Source organism: Aquila chrysaetos, chromosome 11 (genome assembly GCF_900496995.4).
Source record: "Aquila chrysaetos chrysaetos chromosome 11, bAquChr1.4, whole genome shotgun sequence".
Taxonomy (NCBI): Eukaryota; Metazoa; Chordata; class Aves; order Accipitriformes; family Accipitridae; genus Aquila; species Aquila chrysaetos.
This window is the reverse complement of record NC_044014.1, coordinates 42,855,861-42,878,502: the sequence shown is the minus strand read 5'-3', so window position 1 is coordinate 42,878,502 and position 22,642 is coordinate 42,855,861. Positions and strand designations below refer to the sequence as shown.

Below are 22,642 nucleotides of genomic sequence, written 5' to 3'. Positions count from 1 at the left end.
TCGTTTATTCCCAATTTAGAGCTCTTTATGGTTATTTTGATTGCGATCGCGGGGAAGCCACTCTTGGTTTAGTTTGGGGCCGTTTCTAGCTCTGGGGGGGGAAAAAGGAGAAGGATTTTCTTTTTTTTTTTTTTTTTTTTTTTTTAGGATCCAGGCGACTAAATAAATCCACTGTGTCTTTTTTTGGGAGGCGACGTGAAAGGGCTGGCGGAGAACCAGAGCCCGCAGGCTTGTTCGGCACCGCGCAGCACCCTGCGCTGCCTCGTCCTCTTGGCAGGAGGTTTCTAGCAGGAGCAAACCCCCCCAAACCCTACCACCTTGGGGGGAATCACCCCTTTGAGCTCCCCCCCCGAAGGATGCTCAAGCTTTTAGAGCATCAGGCGGCGTGGCTGCTTGGGAAGCTGGAGATAGGGAAGTTTTTACAGACTTTTTTTTTCTGCCTCATTCAGGAAGAGACGATGCTGCGGAAAGGAGGTAGGGGAGGTGCTCATGGCTCCGGGGTTTTAATTTATACAGGTCTGACAGCGAGGACAATACCCAAGATGGACTGCATGTGGCAGGGGCTGAGGCTCAGCCTTTGTCCCACCTCCGTATCCCTTTTGTTTCTCCACCTATTTTATTTCCCCCCCCCCCTTCTCCTTTCTTTTTAATCCCTTCTTCTGTGTCCCCTCTCCATCCTTCTCCCCTTCCCCCTCCAGTCTTGACTTGCAAGAACCGCTGTCACGGGCCAAGAGTCTCTTTTGATTCATCCCTCCAAGCACCATTAAAGAGCTCTTGAAGTTGAGATTGCTCCTGGGAAAGGCTGATCCTGACGCTCAGAGATCCCCTCCCCTCTCCAGCACCCACTTGCACGATCCGATTATTTTTTTTATATATATATATTTTTTTTTTTTTTTTTTTCCCCCCCTGCTGGAATGAAACTCAACAACCCACTTGAGCCCGGAGTCACGCACAAGAGCCCCGGGAAGGATGCTTGGAGCCGTGTTTGCCTCTACTCCCGCCACCGCCCGATGCTGTCGGAAAATCGAGGGGCAGGACGCGGCGTTCCCGGGCGGAGGTGGGCTTGGCGCCTGCTGCCCCCACAGGGAACGAGCCCAGGGGGAAGGCGCTGGCTTGTCCCGACAGCTCAGCACTTGCCGGTCCCGTGGGGCTGTAGGTTGTAGGTATTTTTTCTTTCCGAATACTCTTGGAAAGTAATTAAATGGCAGAAATAAGCTGCGGGGTGTGACGGTCGCCGGTGCTGCGTGTGTTGGGAAGTTGCCCCCATCTGTGTCTACAGCCTGGAATGGTTTGGGGACAACTTCAGGTTGGCAGTAATTTGTGTTTTAATTGCCCTGGGGGAATAACCATGCTCACCCATTCCGTGGGGCTGAGGAGAGCCTGGTTTTGGGTCACTGCTGCCCAAAGGGTGGTGTCTGGCTTAAATTATCTTAAAAAGGTATAATCTCAAGCTGCAAGGCTCCGTGCATGACTCAGTTTCTCCTTGCACCCCTGACAAAATCCCACTGCCATGGGGGGGTGTGGATCTGGGCTGTGCACTTGGTTTCCCTTGCAAAATGAGAAGAAATCTAGCGGGATCGGGGATGGTGGGAGCCGTGCGGCGTCTCTTTGTGCGTGCTCACGGAGTGTGTCCTTGTAGATGTCCTCGGTCCTGGCCTCTGAGATGTTGCCACCTTTGTCATCGTTAAAGCTCGTTGGATGTGGCACGGGCTTTTCTAGGGGCATCCTGCTAAATGGGAGCTGCTCCCCAGGCTGAGCATAATGGGCCATGGGGATCTCGTGGGATGAGGGAATCACTGGGATGAAATTGCCTGAATTTGGGTCACTTTGGGGTTGGTGGCACTGGTGACAAATCACTGTGGGTTGAGCTGGCTCTTGATCCACGTTGTCACGTTATCCAGCTCCCCACCCACCTTGGAGCCTCTCCAGGGGGTGGTTTTCACCCCCAAAACATGCTCATCCTCACCGTGGGAGCACGGGAGGTGGTGGATGAAGGCTGAACAACTCTCTGAACCTGCTTCCCTCCTCCAAAAGTCCTGAGTATCCTTTCGGAAGGGATGGGAGTGGGGAAGAGGGAGCAGGGAAGAGGGCAAAGGTGGTTTTTCTTTGCTTAGAAAAGCAAAGTCTGCATGGTGCTTAAATAACCAAACTGCCACGGAGCAGATGGAGATAAGGAGGAAGTAGCTGGAAAAGCACTGGTGGTGGCAGCTTGGCTGCACGGTAGAAATCGATAAAACCCGGCGGCGGATGGATGTCGGGGTCCAGGGATGCCTAAGCTAGAACCGGAGGACGTGGCTGGGTGCTGGGCTCAGGCTCCCGCTTGTGCTGGATCGAGCCCTTTGGATGCCAGGTGCTGGAAAAGCTGGATTTAAGCTGTATGGTGTGGTTTTTTCCTGTCTTGCGCAGCGAGGATTTGGAGACGGAGATGTGCCGGGTAGTCCGTGGATGCAAGGTGTTGCAAAGGGCCGTGCGCGCTGCTAAAATTGGGTGGTAGGCATCAAATATTGCTGCAAATGGCAAATGTTTGCCAGTTGCTTTGCACGGCCCCGAATTGGGGTGTCGGGTTTTGGACGGAGCCAGTGCACGACTGTGCTCCCCACCATGACACGTACCTGTCCATTGGGGCTTGGCAAAGCTCCCCCAGGACTTGCATGTTGCAAAGCTGAGCTGAACAGATCCACCACTAAAAAAAAAAAAACCCAATAATTGCCATTCTTGAGCCATGAATCGCTATAGTACAGCTGCCCTCCGGACATCTCGCTGGTACCTTTGAGCATGGCCAGTCTGGTGATAAATAAGATTACTTTGTATTGCGTTAATCTGGATGATGTTGAGTGGATGTGCGTGGTCCGGTTGCAATTTTGCATTAAAATATTGAAAAGCATCTGCACCCGGAGAGGCACCCACCCAGAGCCACATTGGGAGCAGCTGGAGAAAGGGAGATGATTTTAGAAAGTGTGATTTGTAACACCAGGAGCCTGCGAGAGGGACCTCTGATGGAGCACAAATCAACCCCATGGGGCACGGGTTGGCTGGAGATGTGCTAAAGTGGTGGCATTTGGTGGCTGCGGTTCAACGCTGTCCTCCGGGGAAGGTAAGGGATCCTGCATGTGCCCGAGATGGAGAACTCGTGTCCGGAAATTGCGCAAAATAACGGTTTAACATCATTTCACCGCAGCTGAAGGAACATCTTTTGCTTTGCTCTTGGTGGTGTCCTCCTGTCCCCGAGCAGGTCACCGGTGTCGGGCTTTGTTTCGCGTTGGTTGCCAACAGCTATGAGCAAAGAGATGGAGAAGGGAAGCGGTCTTTGGGGCTTGCACGAAGGGAGTGTTGGTCTCTTAAATGGCAGTTTCTGAAGAGCAATTTCTGCTATTGCTCAGCTGTTGGTTGAGTCCGTGCATCTGTCTTGGTCTGAGCTGCCCCTGCCAGCCATTGTACAGCCACGTGCCCAGGGAGACACCAAAAAACCCTAAGAAATTGGTCCTTAAAGTCTTCTGGTAGATGTTCACATGATTTACAAGCCCAACCCTTCAACTCTCCTTTAACCAAGTCTTAAACTCTTGGTCACAGAGGATGTGTGAGGGTTTTGAGCTGCTGCCATCTGTCCCACCTCTTCCCAATCGTTGTTGTTCCAAAGAGCATCTGCATGATCCTTCCTGGGGGTAGGGACTTGCAGATGAGAGGCAGGAGCAAAGAGCTGGAACAGTTGGTTTACGGGAGCCTGGGAAATAAAATTAACAGGATGAGGAGGTCAAAGTATACTCAGCCCTTGCAAAGGTGGGGTTTGTCCTAGATCTGGGCTTTGGTGGGGTGATGAGACCTCATGGCACTGTCCTAGTTTTAACTGTGAAGCATCAGAGTGAGGTTTAGGGGTGTTTCGGGGCGGGAAAAAACGTGTTGTTCTTGCAAGGTGAATCCCCACGTGAAGTGCTCCAGTGTAGGAAATCATGCTTTGGTTTGATCTTGGGTTGAGCAGAGAGCTTCAGGTGCCTCTAAACCTTATTCTGGAGCGGAGCAGCTCACGTGTAGCCCGTCCCAAGGTGTGTTTGCCAACTGCTGGGCCATTTTTTTTATGGCTTGCCTTTGAACTCCATCCAGAAAAGATACGCAAGACATGAAACCAGACACCCAACAGAGGTGCAGCTCTTGCTAATCTTGCCTTAGCTCTTCAGGACAGTCCCCAATGCCTACATCCAGTGGCCTTTTCTGAGGTTTTTTGCATGGGCAAGGGGCTGCCCCTGAAATCGTGGCTGTTTCCCAACATTGTTGTCTTCCTTCCTGGTGTTGGGCTGAGGTTAAGCTGTTGGCTTTCAACCTCTCTTAACCAGGAGGTTGAGCTCACAGTCCCAGTAACCTTCCTCACTAATTACCGCTTCGTCAGCCTCTTAGCCTGCGAACGGTGCCAGGAAAGATGTCATGTTGTTGCCTAGCAAATAAATAATTGAATACTTGAGTCCAAGACAACAGGCAGGGCTTAGCTGGAGCTGCGACGTGGAGTACAGTTGGAAACCCTCAAGTTGCATGGAAAAAACCCCACGCTACGTCTCCTCTAACGCAGGGCTAACAAAGCTCTCAGCCGTGAATCTCTTCCCAAAGACTTTTGGGGTTAGTAGCTTTTCACCTGTGCCATGGGTAAGCACCAAAATAAGGAATTGATGGTAGCGCGAGGGTTGGGTTGAGTGGTTTCTCGTGAGCATGGCAATGTTCCTATGGCGTGGGAAGGTGGGTCATGACGTCGTCCTCAAACGTGCTACCAAGAGAACGGGGTGAGTGTTGTTCAAGGCGTTTTCTTGGTGTGGGTGGTCTTTGGTAACCCAAAACCGTGGCCGTGAATGGGCAAAGTCTGCGGCAAGGAGGGCTCCTGTCTGGTGCCCAGTGGTCCTCCTCGGTGTGCTGGGAGAAGGTTTCACACCCGCGCTCGGTAGCGGTTGTCCAAGGCACAGAACACCTGCCGTGCCCGTCTTTCGGTGTCTATAAATAACCTCCCAAATCCAGCACCCCCTAACAGCCTCTCTCCCCTGTGCCGTCGCTCGTGCTAACCGGGCCACGGTTTAAAAATAAGCCGGGGGCAACACTGGGCACGGCCGTGGATTCTCCTGCTGCCTTGCAAAGTAGGACATGGCCCAATCCTTCTTCTCCACTGGGCATTTATGGGGAGGAAGGGTTCTGTACTGGTGCAAGCTTGTGTTTTGGCCATGCAAAGCCAAGTTCTTGGTTGGGGCAAGCGGGATGTAAATGTGTTGTGGCTGCAGTGTTGGGTTTTTCGGGGTGACTTGCTTCTGTCCTACAGCCCAGGCTGCTCTCCTGCTCCAGCTGGGCTGCCAGATATCTGGAAAACCTCGGCAAGTGGCCTAAATCTAGGGGGTTTTTTCTCGGTATCGGGGGGATAAAAGCTATTTGGGAGCGTGTAAGAGGTAAGTGGCAGTGGCAATGACCCCTTTTGCAAGAGCAAGCTGCTGCTGGGTCAAGCTGGGGATGGAGATACCGTAACCTTCTCCCAACCCCAGCAGAAATGAGCTAATTCTTCGGCATGAGGCCACGTTAATCCTTCTCTGGAGTTTGCTGCTGCTGAGAAAATGAAACTCGTGTTTGCACTGTGCCTCCTGCAGCACCGTGTCTAGCCAGTAATGTGGTGTGTAACAAAAAAAAAAAAAAAAAAGGTTTTTTTTTTTAAGTATTTTAACAACAAAAGGACTAAAGAAAACATTGGTCTGTTACTTGATGGTGTTGGTCACCTCATAAATAGGCATGAAGATAAATCAGAGGCATTTCATGCCTTCTTCCACGCCTGTCTTTAACACCAGTGATGGGCCCTGGGACCCTGTGGAGCCTATGGTTGGAGGACCACAACTGGGGGAGTGATAATCTCCCAGTTGAATTGGAACTTGTATGGGATTTGCTGCAGCAACTGCATGCACATAAGTCTATGTGGCCTGATGGGATTCATCCCAGGGTACTGGGAGAGTTGGACGATGTTATTGTGAGACGTTTCTGTTATTTATCAAGGGTCTTGGGACTCTGGAGAGGTCCCAGTCAAGTGGAAGTTAGCAAATGTTACTCCAATTTCCAAGAAAGATGACCCTGGTAATTATAGGCCTGTCGGTCTCGCTTTGGTGCCTGGTGAAATTACGGAGAAGGTTATTCTGGGAGTTACTGAAAAACACTTGAAAGATGTTGCAGTCATCGATCAAAGCCAATATGGGTTCATGAAGGGAAGGTCATGTCTTCCTAACTGAGTATCCTTTTTTGACAAGGTTGCCGGCCTTATGGATGAAGGGAAGGCAGTAGATGTGGGTTTTGGGGATTTTAGCAAAGCTTTTGATACTGTTTCAGAGCATCCTTCTGGACGAAATGTCCAGCATACAGCTAGACATGAACACAACACGTTGGGTGAACAGTCGGCTGAAGGGTCAGGCTCAAAGAGTCAACAGGGCAACATCTGGCTGGTGGCCAGTGACTAGTGGTGTTCTCTAGGGGTTTTTCTCTCCTCAATGTTTTTATCGATGACCTGGACGTGGGAATTGAGTGCACACTCAGTTAGTTTGCTGATGATACTAAATTAGGAGAAGCTGGTGATTCCCCTGAGGGTTGAGAGGCCTTACGGAGAGATCTCGATAGATCAGAGCACTGGGCAATCGCCAGCTGTATGACATTGAACAAGGACAAATGACAAATTCTGCACTTGGGATGGTGTCGTCTGGGATGTACGTATAGATTTGGGATCAAGAGGCTGGGGCGTAGCTCTGCAGAGAGGGATGTGGGGCTTTTGGTTAATGGGAAGTTCAACGGGAGTCAACCGTGTGCCCTCATGGCGAAGAGAGCCACCCGTATCCTGGGGTGCATTAGGCACAGTTATAGCAAACTGGTCGAAAGATGTGGTTGTCCCACGTCTTGGTGTGACCTCACCTTGGGTCCTGTGGGCACTTTGGGGCTCCACAATCTGAGAAGGACATAAAAGTATTAGAACATGTCCAAAGGAGGGCAACAGAGATGGTGAAAGGAGTAGAGGGGTTGTGAGGAGTGGCTGAGGATACCAGGGTTGGTCAGCTTAGAGGAGAGGAGACTGAGGGGTGGCCTCGTTGATGTCTACAACTTCCTCGTGATGGGGAACGGAGAGGGAGGTGCTGATTTCTTCTCTTGGGTGTCTGGTAGAAGGACGCAAGAGAACGGCTTAAAGCTGCATCAAGGGACGTTCAGATTGGCCATTAGGAAAGGGAGTTCTTCATGGAGAGGGTGGTCAAGCACTGGAACAAGCTCCCTAGGGATGAGGTCGTGGGCCCCGAGCCTGCTGGTCTTCAAGAAGAGTTTGGAGAAAGCCCTTAGATATAGGGTTTAACTTCTAGATTGCCCTGTGTGGAGTCAGGAGTTGGGCTTGATGATCTTCGTGGGTCTCTTCCAACACAGGAGATTCTATGTCCTTGTGCCAGTGGGACACACAGGTTTCACCCCAGCTGGTGCTTTGTGGTTTTGGGAGAATCTATCTGGTTTTTAAGTCATGGAATTCTTGCTGCGGAAGCATGGTGTCCTTGTAGGAGAACAAGGTGGCACGTATCCCATTTGGGTTTGTCTCTAGGGTGCAACATGGAGCTGAGCAGCTGCTTCCCTTCCTCCCTGGTGGTTTGTTCTCCTTGTAACCATGTTATCCAGTGCGTTACTATCGTTTTGGGCTGTCCACGTCATCAAAATCCTTCCTTTTCCTCCTGTGTCCTGAAAATATCTGTATCTGTGGGAAGAGACTTCTGGAGCTTAACCATCAAAGACACCCAGATGTAGAAAAAAGGATTAGTTTAAGGACAGAGGAGCTGGGGAAAGTGTTTCTTCCCAGTTTATACTAGATGGTCCCTTCAGAGATGTCCAAGCTCTGGGTAGGAGCTGAAAATATTCGCAATTTATCTCTATTTTCCAGCAAGCGTTGCTGGTGGCCGGTCCCTTCTTGCTCATCCTGGGGCCAGAGTCCTGCTTTTCCACCCTGGGGTGTTTAGGACCCCCCAATCCTTTTCTGTGTAGAATGGTTGAGTGGAGGAAGGATCTCAGCAGCTTTTTGGGCTCCTCATCACTGGAGCCTGGCACGTTCCCACCAACCCCAACATGGGGGGCGAGAAGCTGCCAGGCGAAGCCGTCCAGCAATTCTCCGTAACACCAGCACTTGGCCCCGACGCCGTGCCAAGGTGGCCCCGAAAGCCCGCAATTGTGCCAAGGACCAAACCCAACCTCTTGGCTCGGTTTGGGGAAGCATCCGCGCTCGGCAAGGCTTGCCCGTCAACATCGCGTGCTCTCCGGAGCGCTCCTGCACGTACGCCAGCGTGATTAATAAGCATTCCCAGGTCTTCGCGGCCGATGGTGGGTTTCGGTAATTGGAGAGGACAGCTTGTTACGGGCTGACAGCTATGAACAGCGAAAAGAAGATCCCTCAGGAGTCTTCTCTGTGGCGTTATAACGTCCAAAACAGCCTTTGGGGATCTTCTTGCCAGCTAATATTGCAGGTACAAAAGAGTTAAGCCTTGTGGTGGCTTCCCAGGGCTCCCTCACCTTTGCTTTTTAGGTGATTAAAACCCTGTTTTAATGATGCTGAAGCCAAAACCTGCCAGCAGATGGAGGAAAAAGTTGGTGGGGGGTGAAAGATGTGGAGTTGGAGGGACCCGGAGCAAAAAAGGGGATGGCGATGTGAATCGCCTGCATTCATCGCCGGTAAAAACACTGCCACTTTTATGGGAGCAGCCGAGATCTGCTAGAAATTTAATAGAGATGGATCCAAACAAGATGAGCTTGCAACAGAGTCTGGATGCCTTTCAAGCAGCTTGGATAGAAACTGTTCTTTCATTAGATGCTGGATGTGTCCTCTGCTGACGAGGAAAGTTTTCTGCCGCCCGTCACATAAATCTTGCTTAAAGCTGGATGGAGCAGAGTAGGATCTAGAGGATGAATTTGCTCCGAGGCCTGATAACTCTTTAAGGGAAATAATAAAAATGAAAGGTTTTCAAGGATCGGCTTGGAATCACCTCTGAAAAGGCTCAATTTGGGCTCTTAGCTGTAGGTAAAAGACTTGAATGGAGGGCTGGCACCCTCGGGCAGTGCTCTTTCTCACTTGCCTTTTGTTTTTAAAAGGCTTGGTAATGGGGGAAATGCAAAATTGGAAACACCCTGGGTAGAAAATACCCTGTTAAACAGGTATTTGCACCCTGATTTGCAGAGGGAGGTTTCTGCCGCATGGTGCAGCAGCTGTAAAACCCGGTGTAGATGCTGGATGCAGGACCCACCACAAACAGCAACCCTCAGAGGGCGACCAGTGGTCCACGATGCTCGGGGCAATCCCCATCCCACCAGATTTGAGGGTACGGCCGGGGAGCCCCGAGGGTTTTAAGCGGTAGAGGAATGGCCAGGTTTTACGGAGCATCCACACCCGGTCGGTCGGCTCTTGTGAAAATACTTTGGGAGATGGCTTGGTGCCGTGCCAGCGCGCTTGGGGCTGTGCAAGACGGGGTTGGCGAAGGAGAGCTTGCGAAAAAGAAGTCTTTTGGGGGGGGGGGGGGTTAGAATTCTTTTTAGAGGATAGACATAGAGCAAATGCCTTCCCTGCCTGAAGCAGGCAGCAGGCACTGGAGAGCAATTAGCATTTAGGAGCCGGTGTTGCGTCTCAAACCCTTTCAAACCTCAGCGCTATTTTCTGAAGCACGTGAAGTTTTTGCCGGAGGTTTTTTCGGGCTCAAAACCGGAGGCTTTGGGTTTGGGATTGCCGTCCCAGGACAAAACGGGGTTGGTTCTGTCCTGAATGGTGCTGTTGGCTGAGCATCTCTGGTGCAAGTGATGGTGAGAGACGGCAGCGGGATCCAAGCACGGTGGGGGAAGGAGCAGCAGCATCATCCTGACCTGATGCAGGTCACAGTATCAGTCCCAGGTTTGGGGCACTCTGTGTCTGCCCTCGCCCCACTGTCTCATCGTGGTTCTGTGGGAGCCTCAGAAATACCACCGGAGCCCAAAATCGTGCAAACCTTTGGAGTATCCTGGGAAGTCTGTATCACTCTGGAGCCTGGGAGCAAGCCCTCAACCGTGTCTATTGGGCTTGTGCCACCAGCTTTTGCCTTGGAGGAAACACAGCCCAAAGCTTTCCCTTGCAGTGCCTGGAGCTTTTCGGATGGGTCTGGGCTCTCCATCCCCCCACGCTGTGGCTGGGAGTGGGGCACAGCTCCAGTGCATCCCCCCAGGCTCCGCAAATACCCCGAGAGCTGAGAAAACCCAAGTATAACTCATGTCCTCTGGCTGGGGAGCGCGGAGAGGCTGGAAATAAGAGCAAAGCTTCTCGCTGGGAAAGTGTCGGGTTCCCTCTCGGCCGTGCCAAGCTAAACAAGCCACGCTGTTTGTCTGCTTGCAGCAGAAGAGCTGGTTTTCCCCATGGTAGCCCTTCCTCACACCTGTTTCAGTTTCGGTTAATCTCACTCGCGCACCAGTGATGAAACCCTGCGCAGGGTCTCGGCATGGACTCCTTGACCCGTCGTGCGCGGAGTTTCCGAGAGGAATGGGGGGTTTTTCCTCCTCATTAGATTTGCCGGAGGTTTTCCAGCGGGGAGCAGATGCCTGCGGAGCGAGTTCAAGCTGCTGACAGCAGGCTGGCTTTTCTCCGCTGCCTTTCGAAGTTGTCCGTGAACTGCAGGTTGCAAACCACAGCTAGATTTTTCTTTTTTTTTTTTTTTTTCTTCGATTTTTTTGGTGGTTTGTTTTTTTGGTTTTTTTTTTGTGTTTTGTTTTGTTTTGTTTTTCCCCAACCACACCGTTGGTGACTCGCAGTTCCCGTGTGACTGGTGAGTGCAGCGGATTGTCCCGTCATCCAGCTAGCAAGCTTCCCATCCTGTTGTGGTCCATCACCCCGTCTCTCTTCTGATTCCTGGGATTACCCCTGGCTTTTTCAGCACAATATCCCCATCCTTTTCCCTTGGAGTGCTACTGGCTGGCTTTTCTCTGCATCAGGGACCTTTCTAATGCACCCTTCGGGGTCAGGAGCAGGTATGGGACATCATTGGCGGCTGCTTGGGCTCTCCAGGAGACACTTTAGTGCAACCCCTTGATGCTTCGTTTTCGGTTGAGTCTTTGCCCCCATAGATGTTTTTTCTGGTGGCCTTCATGATCTTTTCTAGATCTGCCTCTCTGTTTGTGGATCCTGCCAGCTTTTACGCTGCCATGATGCTTCTCCTTCTCCACCTTGAGTGGGTTGGTCCTGCTTGGTCTCCGAAGCTGGTGGGTTTTATCACAAGCCCTTGCTGTTGGGTTGTGGTGGCCAAAACTACAGTGGAGACCCCCCTGCTCCGAGTTCCCTGGGCTGCTGTGGGGCCATCTCCCAGCTCTGTTGGTCATGGAAGGGTGCGGCCCTTCCTCCGGGCAGACAGCTCGTCCTCTCTTGGCTCCACTCTTTGGCTCACAGACCTGCAGGTTGGCCTCCTTCTTGGAAAAGAAATTGCGTGTCGTTGTGCAGCTGTTTCTGAGAAGATGACAATGCCCAAGTGGTGGAAGTTTGAGAGATACAAATTTAACGTGTTCTTCTGGCCACCCTTGGGCAATCCTGGCAAGTCCTACAAGGGCTGGAGGACCGTGCCGTCCTGGGAGAGCTGAAGGGAAGTGTTCGAAGCTGCGGTGTGGCTCCCATCTCGTTTCCACCCTGATGGGACTTCCCCAGCCCTTGGTGACCAGTGAGATGAGGCACCTCATTACTGGCTTTGTCTTTTTCCTCCTCGACCAGAGCTCAACAGCAAGACAGGGTCTCTGGCGGAGTGGCTTTGGTGGGCAAGCGAGTCACACCACGCTGCTCCTCTCTCCGATGAAGATGTGCCAGTGCCCGCGGTGGGATGGGTGCTGGAAGCTAATGGCTGTCCTGCATGTCCACGTTGAGGTCCTGCTGCTCTGGCTTGGGAGTAACGTGGCGCTCACCAGCCCCGCACCAGGACGGCATCTCTGGTTGAGCCTCGGTAGAGTCCTTCATCCAGATGTTTATGTGAAGTCTGTGAAATTGTGGCAAGCTCTTGCTGACCATAAACATCCCGGGGAGCAGAGCCAACATCTCAAGATGTGTCATGCTTCCTACGGCTCCGTCTTCCAGAAGCGCGCAAGGCTTCCTGAGCTCTGCTGACTCGGGCAGCTTGAATGCGAGCCCGTGTGCACGAGCCAACAGGCACTGGCTTAGTTTAGTTTAGGTTGTTGGTTTTTTTTTCCCTCCAGTGTGAGCAGTTTGCTTAAATCCAGCTGTCCCCACGGGACCCCTGCCCTCTTGGCGTGAAAACTTGGGTGCTGTCTTGAGAATTGACAGTGGCAGTGGATGGGTGTTTATTTCTGAGCCGGACATGGAGATCTCTTGGGCGATTCTTTATTTTCCCTGAGCCAAAACATGAGGATCTCTTGGAGGATAATGAGCTCGTGGTGGGGAACGGTGTGCTTCAGCTGGGGGGTTGTTGCTCTTATTGGTGCTAGGAGGAGAAGTCCCACTTGAACTCAAGTGGCCAGTTGGTGCCAAACCAGTGCCAAGTCTCCGAGCTTTGCATTGGATGAGTGAGAAACACGGCCGCCGAGCACATGGGGAAGCCATTGCCTCCCATGAAACATCTGCTCAGCACCCAGGGATGGCCCACAGAGCAATCCAGGGCTCACTCGATAACGCAGAGGTCTCAGCCAGAGAGGTTCGAGTGGGTTTTTGTACAGATGCAACACGCGCTGATCTGTCTGCGCCGGCAAGAACGAACTCTGGAGCCGCTGGATGGAGCGTGCCTGGGCAGAGCCAAGCTGAGAGACAGCCAGGGTGCTGGGTCTGTGTTTCAAGGGGAAGAGTTAAGCTTGGGCGTGACAGCAATGGCAGGGAAATCCTGCACAGTGAGAGCCAAGTGAAGGAGGACCGGGGCTGGTGGCATTGGGAAACCCTCTGTGGAAAATGGGTCCTGGTGGGGTTGGAGCCATTCGGTGTTTTTCTGGGTCCCGCGGTGCATCGCTTGGCCTTGCTGCCCAAGCAGGATGCCGGAAAGGAGCCGGGGGGTCTTGCATGCCATGCTCTGAGCTGCCGGGTTGCCGGGACGAGCTAGAGCTCGCTGGGATGCTGAGTCAGCACATCCAGTACCCTCCCCTTGCAGCAGTGCCGTTCCCCACCTCCGTCTGCTGCAGAGACCACTTCCTGAGCAGGCGTTGCTTTTCTAACTGCTCGAGGGAGAACCGGTTGCGATAGCGGGGACAGGATAACCCCGAACTGCTGCCGGTGACGGAGGCAAGAGGGACCTGCTTGTCCCCGCGCGCGCGGTAGGACGCCGGGCCACGTGCCTACGGTCTCGCATGGGGTCTTGGGGTTTGTGGTGTCCAGGCAGGGTGAAAGCAAATCCTATTTTTCACCTAGAAACCAAACAGGGGATCCAGTAGATGGGATCGATTCCATGCAGGGGTGTGATCCCCCCGCTCCTGTGCGAAAGGAGGGTGGAAACCCATGGGCTCTAATTTTAGGGGAGGTGGGAACCAGAGGGGAGACCGGTGCTTGCCCCGAAGCCCATCCATTGGGAAGGATGGGTGCTCACTGGTTGCTTCAAGGTTTCCAGTGCCCATTGAGACCCACAGCCATCACCACATGTTGCTGGTGGATGGGGAACACAGGGTGGCTTTGGCCCGGAGCCAACGTGGTCGCCGTGGTCTTCTCCTATGGGAAAGGTCTGCGCGTTTGTCCTTGCTCTGCGGCTCACGGTTGTCTTAAAATTTTCTAGTAATGCTGATATTGGGGTGTTGCTGGTTTTGGTAGTGCCTGGAGGTCCTTGTCTCCTGCTCTGGGGTTCCCGGTAGTGTGGTTTCTCTTGCCAAGAGCTGTTTGGACTTGATGGGACCAAGATGTTGTGCCTGTCCTCTGGGCTGGGCAGTGAGGAGAGCCAGTCCATGACTCATCTGCCATCCAGACCTGCCCCTCCAACCTCTCAGTTGCTTTATGGCCCCCCAGCCTCTTCCCATGCTGCCGTTTCAGATGATGCTCCTGGGGCTTCCCGAGCCCAAAGTGGAGCAATCACTGGAAATGGGATTTGTTTTTTGTTTTGTTTTTTTTTTTCCTCCTCAAATCAGGCACAGGCCAAGGACTCGCTGAAGCAAAAGGCAGGAGGTTTTGGCTCCTTCTGCACCAAAATCACTTTATCTTCTGCCTTAGCAAGGCTTTGGGAGGTCTCTGAGCCCCCACTGAAGGCTGCTACCCCTTGAAGTTCAGTTGTTGGGGGATGGTTCGGTTGTTCGTGCCCGGATTAATACTGGGAACAAGCAGAGAGCACCAAGCGCAAAGCCTTTATGAAGCTGGGGAAAAAATATTTGGGGTGCTTCTTTTTTAGCCTCAACATCTTTTTGGGTAGAAAGGAGGATTTGGGTTGGAGGGCTAATGCCAAAGCAAGAGCAGTTTGTCAAGCTTGGAAGATCTCCAAGGATGGAGGTGCCACGGTGTCTCTGGGGGGGGTCAACCTCCATTCCCATGTACAAAACGAACCCAAGGAGGAGACCAAAGGACGGGAATCGTGCTGATCCCGGGCTTCCCAAATGCCTTTTGGATGTCTTGCATCCGGCCTCTCTCAGTGGAGAGATCCCACATGGGTCACTATGTTGAGATAAGCCTCAAGTCATGGAGGAGAAGAGCTCTGACCTGCTCCTCTGGCAGCTGTCTCTGTCCCTCCCTGGACATATCTGCAGTCCTTGCTTTTGAGCCCAATCCCATCTCTTCCAGTACTTCTCCACTGAACTGGCTCGAAAAAAGAGCCAAGCCGGTGTAAGGGACGGCTGGGACACATGGTGCTGGCAGGACGGATGGCACCACGGCTGCCAGCACTTGGAGCACCGTTTGTTGTGGTTTTGGTCTGTATTCATGCTGCCTGTGCTCTGCCTGCACAGTCCTGCCTCCTCTTTTTGCGTCGTCTCTAGCATTGCTAAGCAGCTTGAGGAGCCAGACGGACCACGTACGGATGGTTCTGCTCGTACCGGGATTACTACGGCTCGGTGTGGCCTTGGTGAGTTGATGGGTGAATAATTTGGCAGAAGGTAGCACTGATGCAATTAAAAATGTGGGATCCTTTGGCTGGGGAGCACTGACCTGCATCCCTTCACGATGCTCTTACCCCTGTGTTGGGTTTTTCACCCCATTATGGGGCTGGTCATCGTTCTTTCGTCAGCAGAGTCTGCTTCGCCCCCCTTGCAGTGATCATACAGAGTCCTCCAAGCTCCCCAGTCCAGCCGCTGCCGCAAGCTGAGCAAAGTCCCAACCCAGGCAGCTCCTCCCAGGCCAGAGCGTGGGTTAAAACACAAGCAGCTCCCAAGAGTGGGTTATTAATCCCACTGCAACGAGCTGATCCCCTTGAGTGCGAGGCTACGGCGTCCATCTCCTGGGACTAGAGCAGACGCATTGGGTACATAAGTGTTTATCTGCTTCACTCTTCGTGGTCTGCCATTGCTTGGGCCCTTTGTGGTGTCTATTCCTGCCTGTACAAAGTCCAGCAGCAGAAATATCAGCACCTGGATGCTGGTTGCACAACCCTGGGCGTTTCCAGCTCTTAAACACACGAAATTCCAGCACCCTGTGCCTGCAGAGGGGTGAAAAGACCCATGCCGCTCCTGGGAAGCCCAAGCAGAAGCGAACACGGAGCTGTCGGTGTTGGGTGAACACAACGGCACCATCCCCGGCACCGTCAGCAGCCAGCTAAGCCTGAGTCAGATGAGACGCGATGTGCTGCCAGCACGCCATGCTTTGAAGAGCTCCTGTCCTCAAGGTCACCTGCCCGCAGGCTTAGGAGCGTCCTTAAATACTGCCCTGAACTGCCACGCAGCGCAAAGGAGAAAGAAACGTCTCTCGCTTCTATCTGCAAATGGCCGAGAGCTTTCATTGGAGCAGAACCCGGAGCTACGTGCAGGAAAACCAACCCCAAACGTGCCCATTTTCAGGAGGAAATGTGAAGTTCATGTGTCTGGCCAAGCCCTCCCGCAGCAAAGCCTGTCCTTACACCAGCTCATCTGTATTCAGGAGCACGAGCAAAATCTCCAGCTTGCTTCTGGCAAGCCACAGCAAAGGGTCGGAGAACACGATCGTCTCCAGGGAGAGCGTTTGGACGCTCACATGAGACCGTGGGTGAAATGATTTCTGCTGAAGAGCGGCTGTGCCAGGCACAGAGCAATGGAAGCGACGTCTACCCTGCGGATTTGGGGCAGAAATACCATCGAAGAGCTTGAATCTGGCATGGGTGGCCACCCAAGCAGCTCCAGGCTGAGCCTGATGCATGCAGAGCACCCAGGTTGCTCATCCAGGTGCTTTTGGTGGACAGGGGGATGCTGGGGTGCAGGTGGTAGTCTTCTCTTGTGCAAGGGAAAAGCTCTGCCGTGGAGCATCTCATGGTCCTCATGCAAAGCCTTGCCTTCACGTGTTGGCCCTATTTAGAGTGGGTTGGAGAGGAAAGAGCTGCCAGTTGCACCTTCTTTTGTAGGATCTCCTTGTTTTGCTTCTGTTGCCCGCTCTCAGCCCGGAGCCACGTGCTCGCGTCCAGGGAATGTTAGGATTGCCGAGCAAAGGCGCTGGCAGCACCTCTGCCCACCGAATGCCACTGTTTGCACTGCAAACACAAGCCCAGCTTGGCTTGGACCTGCTGTGGCTCTGCTAGCATGGATGTGGCCTTGGACAGGTGGGCTTGGATGGCTGCTTTGGGCTGGAAGAGCCAAGTTTGGGGCTGTGGGATGGATTTAGAGATGGGCTGGGATGTGGGAAATGAAGCTCCTACTTCCCTGCATTTTCAGTGAGCTTTCGGGGAGCTAAATAGCTCCTATGATGCTGGGGGCTGGAAACCCCCTCCTATTTCTTGGCCATCTCCTAGTCCTGGGTGACTGAATGTTTCCAGCGTGGGATTGCTCATTTCACTGGTAAGAAACCCAAATCTGTGCTATCCCATGCGGCAGAAATCCCCATGGCTGGGTTGGGTGGTAGCATGCCAGTGAACGCCCAGCTGCTTGCCTGGCCACCGCTTGGCTCCAGCACCACCATGGCATGGGGGCACGGTGTTTTCCCACTGCTGTCAAGCAGTAATCCCACTGTGCGGGTCTGTCTGCTGTTTTTTTGGCACTGCTGGTTGCTCTTGTGTTTTTGGACCATGGAAAGCCATGTGTTGAGCCAAAACTTTTTTTTTTCCAGGTTATTTACAATATGCAGAACCTGTATCAGCTGCTGGTGCCAGTGAGCGTTTCTTCTGGTACCTTTTGCTCTCAAATTAAACACCCAAGATTAAAGCATGAGCCTTAAGTAGGACCTAGTCTTTAATTCCAGAGCTAAATCATGCCTTGCAACAGCTTGCATTACTCGGAAGATGATGCAATAACTCACCCCTTGCCTAATACCATTGCTCAAATGGCAAGGTCCCTCAGCCCGGCTGTAGAGGAGATAAAATATCTCTTCTTGCCTCTTTTTTCCATTTGTTTAGATAGGCTGGAAAAACACAAAGCCTGGGACAGCATGTGTAGCCTCGGTGAAGGCTTTTTGGAGGTGATCATGTAGTTTTGAGGGCTCTTGGAAGCACTCAGATTGCTCAGAAAAGTGGTATTGCAAATTCCTGTCCAATTTGCTTAATTTTTGATTTTTTTAAGAGTCCAGTTCTGGTCCAAACCAAGTCATCACCTTCTGGAGGAACCTCCTTTTTTCCTCCCTTGACTGGAGATGGGTTCACCGCAGCCTCAGACCAATGTCCTTTGGAAGTGCTGGCCCTTCTGCAGTAGGAACCCAGCAGATCTGGGAGCTGCTGGAGAGCTTGAGTTGGAGCTGAGTCTCCCTCCTCATCCTTTATTGCTGAGATATGAGATGCAGAAAGCACGTTGAGGTCAGGTAGGTGTCCTTCCTCCCATCCTGGAGGATTGTGTGGAAGGGAAACCTTCTGTTGTATTCAGGGGATGGAGCCTTACGCAGTTGAACAGCTTTTGAAGTTTGGGAAAGAATAGTATTTTTTAGATTTTAGAGTTTTCTTTAAATTTTTACTCCTTTATGCTCTTTTAGACTGTCACTAGACATCTTTTGGGAGCTGGGTAGAAAACTTTCTGGAGAATATAGTTTCTTGGTTGGAACTCTTCAGAGGAGAGATTGTTTTGAGGTGGTTTAGGGTCTTGATGGAAACCACCATCCAGAAGACCTCTTGGCTTTAGACTGTTGAACTTCTTTGGGTTTTTAGTCCTAAAATCACAGAGTAATTGAGGTTGGAAGGACCCTCCAGAGGTCTTCATCCCAATCCTGTGCTCAAAGCACAGCCAGCTTCAAAGTTAGGTTGTTCAAGCCCCATCAAGTTGAGTTTTGAGCATCTCCAGGGATCCCCCACTCTCACAAGGAAGAGCTTCCCATATTGCAACTTCCTTGTCCTCTCGTTGCGCATGTCCAGGAGGAGTTTGGCTGTGTTATCTCTATACCCTCCAATTAGTGGCTGTAGGCAGCACCTTCATGCTCTCATCTTGACGTGGAATGAGCCCAACTCCCCCGGCCTGGCTTCATCCATGACGTCCTCCAGTCCTCGATGGCTGGGGACCTTCATTGGCCTCACCTCGTTGGATGTTGGATCTATCAACAGCTGTGAGCTCCTGACGCAGTGGAGCAACCTTGCTAATTATCACAGCTACCATTTGGTGTGTCATTAGGCTTAAAATACATGTTGAGTAGCTCCGGTACAAAATAAACCAGTCCCTTTGTGTAGGAAGTATCTGCCGTATGAAGAGCGGTGTCGTGGAAAAGCACCTCGAGGTGCATCCTGGTGTTTTTTGGGGTGGTGGTGGTGAAGGTTTAGGCAAAATTTTTGCAACTTGATACATGACTGAGCCTCTCGAGCATGCCATTACCCTCTGCTTATCAGCCCTGACAGTTATGGCCTCGATGAGCCAGGGCTCTTTCAGCTTTTCTGGAGATGTTGGTATTTCTCAATTCGCGACCTTTGAAATATGTTACGTAATTAACCATCGCTGAATTTGTCTAGAGCTGGGTCCGCCGTGTCTAGGAGAGCTCCTGGTCTCCGCATAACTGCTCCTGTACTGGGAAACTCACGAGTTTTTCCCTTAGCTCTGGTTTTCTTTGTGTGTTTTGGCCACGGGCTCATGTGATGGCTCAATTTTGAAAGTGTCTTGATGTCCTGGCTGGCTTGCTTTAACTCTTGGGATAGAGGAAAAACAGAGAGGAGAGACCCGTGGCCCCGATACGAGGGTGTTTGACCTCTTGAAGGAGAGACCGTGAGCTCAAAAATGAATTCAGATTTGCCGTGCTCTCTCGGGGAAAAGCTGCAGCCACACTCCTGTGGTTAGAGGAGCAGCTCTTGCTGGATTACCATAGAGGGTAAATTTGAGCCTCCTAAGTCCAAGACATTAAACTCCCTCATCTCTCGCTGTTTCCAAGAAACCAGGATTTGCAGGGAGTGCAGTTACGTGCTCATCAGGAGAAAGATAAATCACCGCATGTTTTCCTCTAAAGGAGACAGTTTCTAAAAATAGGAGCTGTGCTGGAGCTCCGGAGAACAAAAGAGTCCCTGGAAGGCTCCTGCCACCACCGTCCTTTCTCGCTATCGGTGCTCTCTGCCCCTCTCCATCCACGCGCTGGGGATTTATGGAAGTGTTTAAAATCTGCCGATTTGGGAGGGTTGGGTTTTTTCCCGGCATTCCCGCCCCGGCCGGTTGGTGACTCAGGCTTTCCTGAATGAATGCTGCCGGTCTCCCGTGACCTCGGCAGCTTGGCCCTGGATCCCGCCGGCCTTTTCCAAAATGTTTTTAAAGCCAAAAGGACCTGATCTGGGAGCTAGGGATGCTGCCACCTCTCCAGGACAGGCTCTGACAGCATGGATGCCGGATAAAACCTGGTGATGCGGGTGGTCCCAGCTCTGCGTGTAGATGAAAGAGCTCCAACCTCATCATCTCTGGATGAGACCTACAGGCTGGAGATGCTCAGGCTTAAAAGTCTCGCCTCTAAGGTGGCTCACCTAAGACGTTAGAAGGATGGGAAGCCAACCCTGGCTTTTCACATCCCTCCTCTGCTTTCAGGGCAGGTCCTGCCCTGCCTCCCCCATCTCCATAACCAGCGTGGTGGCCTGAATACCACATTCCTCCTGGTTTTACAGCACACAACCAGTAATCCATAGAATAAATGCAAACTGTGAGCGGCTGCGTCCATCCCGGAGAGGACAGAGGTCAGTTTGGGCTGTAGAGACTCTCGCAGGCTGAGCCCACAGACTGTTGCAGCAAAACCCATCTCCTTGGCTGTGTGTTTCCAAAGCGCTCCCTGTTTCCTTTGCAGGATGCGCAGCTTGATGCTGCTCTCTCTCCTCTTTGTGTTCAACATTAAAGGCTCTCTGGGTTGTTGGATGGTGCGTGGTGGAGGCTGAGCTGCTCCTTGCATGTCCCTTTCTTTTCTCTTATGAGCCCCAGGCATGGTCTGTGCTGGGTCTGCGCCCTCCATCAAGCTGTGGACGCCTCCTTCCCGTGGCTTCTTAGTTACTTCCACGGCGTTGGTAAGCTCCAGGCAACTCTTGGGCTGCTGGGCATCCCATGACCCAAGATGACGACGATGGGAGCAGGGATGCGGGACAATTCCTTGTCCTAGCAGCAAGCTTGCTTGCCCGGGGCCAGGCTGCCCATGACCTAAGATGATGATGATGATGATGATGGGAGCAGGGACGGGGCAGCAAGCTTGCTTGCCTGGGGCTGGGCTGCTGGGCATCCCATGACCCAGGATGATGATGATGATGATGATGATGATGGGAGCAGGGACGGGGCAGCAAGCTTGCTTGCCTGGGGCTGGGCTGCTGGGCATCCCATGACCCAGGATGATGATGATGATGATGAAGATGATGGGAGCAGGGACGTGGGCTGGTTCCTTGTTCCAGCAGCAAGCTTGCTTGCCTGGGGCTGGTTCACAGCAGGAAACAATGTGGATTCACCCAGCTACACCTCAGCTTCCCCAAGCTCCCAGCCTTGCCTGTAATAACAAGCGAGTCCCTGCTTTCCATACAGCTGGGACAGGTGACGCGTGGCTGGACCAGGATGGGGGGATCCGGCATGAGGAGCAGGACCCCCATGTCCTGCCCCGAGCTCAGCCCTGGCTGACGGAGTCTCTGGGCCGGGTAGGTTCGATCCAGATGTTTTTGTTGGACACAGCCAAAGGCTTTCCTCCTCTTGAGGAAGGATGTAGCTGGGTCTGATATATCTCAGCAGACTCTGCAGATCTTCAGGAGGTGTTTGTTTGCCTCTCATCGCTGCCTGAAATTCTGCCTTGCATCTTCTCACGAGTAGGATTGGAGATGATTTAGCCTAGGAGCCATCCTGGGGGTTTGGCCAACACCGGGGTGAAGCAAAGCTCCTCCAAGGCCCAGATGATGCTTGGGCACCCAGGGAAGCCCTGCATGCTGGTCCAAGGGCAGAGAAGCATGCCGGTGCCAGAGGGGCTCATGATCCCCATCCGTAGAGCTGGAGGAACTGGTCTTCTTCGCAGGGTGGACCAAGACAACCCTTCTCCAGCCGCTCGGCCGCGGTTCCGTGCCGGATACCTCTCCAGCGAGCAGGGGTGGCGGGAGCACGGCCAGCGGCGTGTGCATCTTCCTGTTAAACTGCTTAGCTGCAGGAACGATTATACATCAAATAGTTGTGCGCGGGATTAAACCCTCTTAAGTGTGGCTTGGAAATCCTCCCGTAATCCGGACCCGGCTGTAGGAGGGAAGGATGGGCAGCAGGAGCAGAGGGGGTTTATCTGCTGGGAAAGCTTTTTTAACACACACACACAAAAATCACTTTATTGCAAATTGCGTTGAAGAAGCCTTACTTGGGCACTGACCTTGGAGCTTTCCTCTCTGTTGCAGATGAGCCTGATCCTGCCCTCTCCGGTGCCGTCCCAGCCACAGCTCACAGGACCGAACACGGGTAAGTTCCCAAGGGATGTCACAGAGCGGGGAGCGCCTGGGAGCTCGTCTCCCCTTGCTAATGGTACTCCAGTTACACAAAGCCCCAAAATATCTCCCTGGCTGTCCCCAGAGAGGGTTGTCCCACCATTGAGGACGTCAGCAGGTCCCTTGAGAGCCAGCCAGCACAGTCCCCTTGCTGCAGAGCGGTGTTGCTTGCTCTAATTAATCTTGTTTGTCCTGCTTCCCAACAAACCACCCTGCTTCTGCCTCCCCTAAACCACCCCTCGGAGCCATCCCGGTTCCCCTCGGAGCCATCCCGGTTCCCCTCGGAGCCATCCCGGTTCCCCTCGGTGCTGCTGGGGCTGTCCCTGCTGCAAGGGAGAGAGAGATGCTGGGAGGTGGCTGCTTGATTTGGTTCTATTGGGTGTCCTGAAGCCGTTAAGGGGTGTCCCACGCGGTTCTGAGCACCCTGAAAAAGGCAGATTTTGGGGTGCCAGCCCAAGGCTCGTGCAAGGCAAGGGTCCTTGTCCCTTCTCATGGCATTGGGGACCCACGCCTGGCTCAGAATCACTCTCTGTCTTAGCCTGTTTAGCAATGCAACCAATGCCCAGCACGTTTTAATGGGCTTATTTTAGTATCTGCTGTCGACTGATCCTTCCTGGGCCAGCGGTTTCCTTAGCGAGTTATTTTTAATAACATTTGCAGGGTTTACAGTGCATATGGGAATCGCATTTCCCTGATATCACGCCACAGACAATGGTGAGCCCGTCCTCCAG

The 22,642-nt window shown here is 52.6% G+C and overlaps 1 protein-coding gene across 4 annotated transcripts in view; it reads left to right on the top strand.

The window, feature by feature from the left end:
- WIZ (WIZ zinc finger) overlaps positions 1-22,642 on the top strand; it is a 54,214-nt gene that overhangs the window by 7,775 nt on the left and 23,797 nt on the right. For 3 of the 4 annotated variants that reach the window (XM_041127292.1, XM_041127290.1, XM_041127291.1), the window contains exon 3: positions 21,825-21,885. In XM_041127292.1, coding sequence (XP_040983226.1) covers positions 21,825-21,885 — 61 coding nt within the window. Of the gene's footprint in view, positions 1-17,598; positions 17,834-21,824; positions 21,886-22,642 lie in introns of all 4 variants that reach the window. The other variant, XM_030030729.1, reaches the window with a different exon arrangement.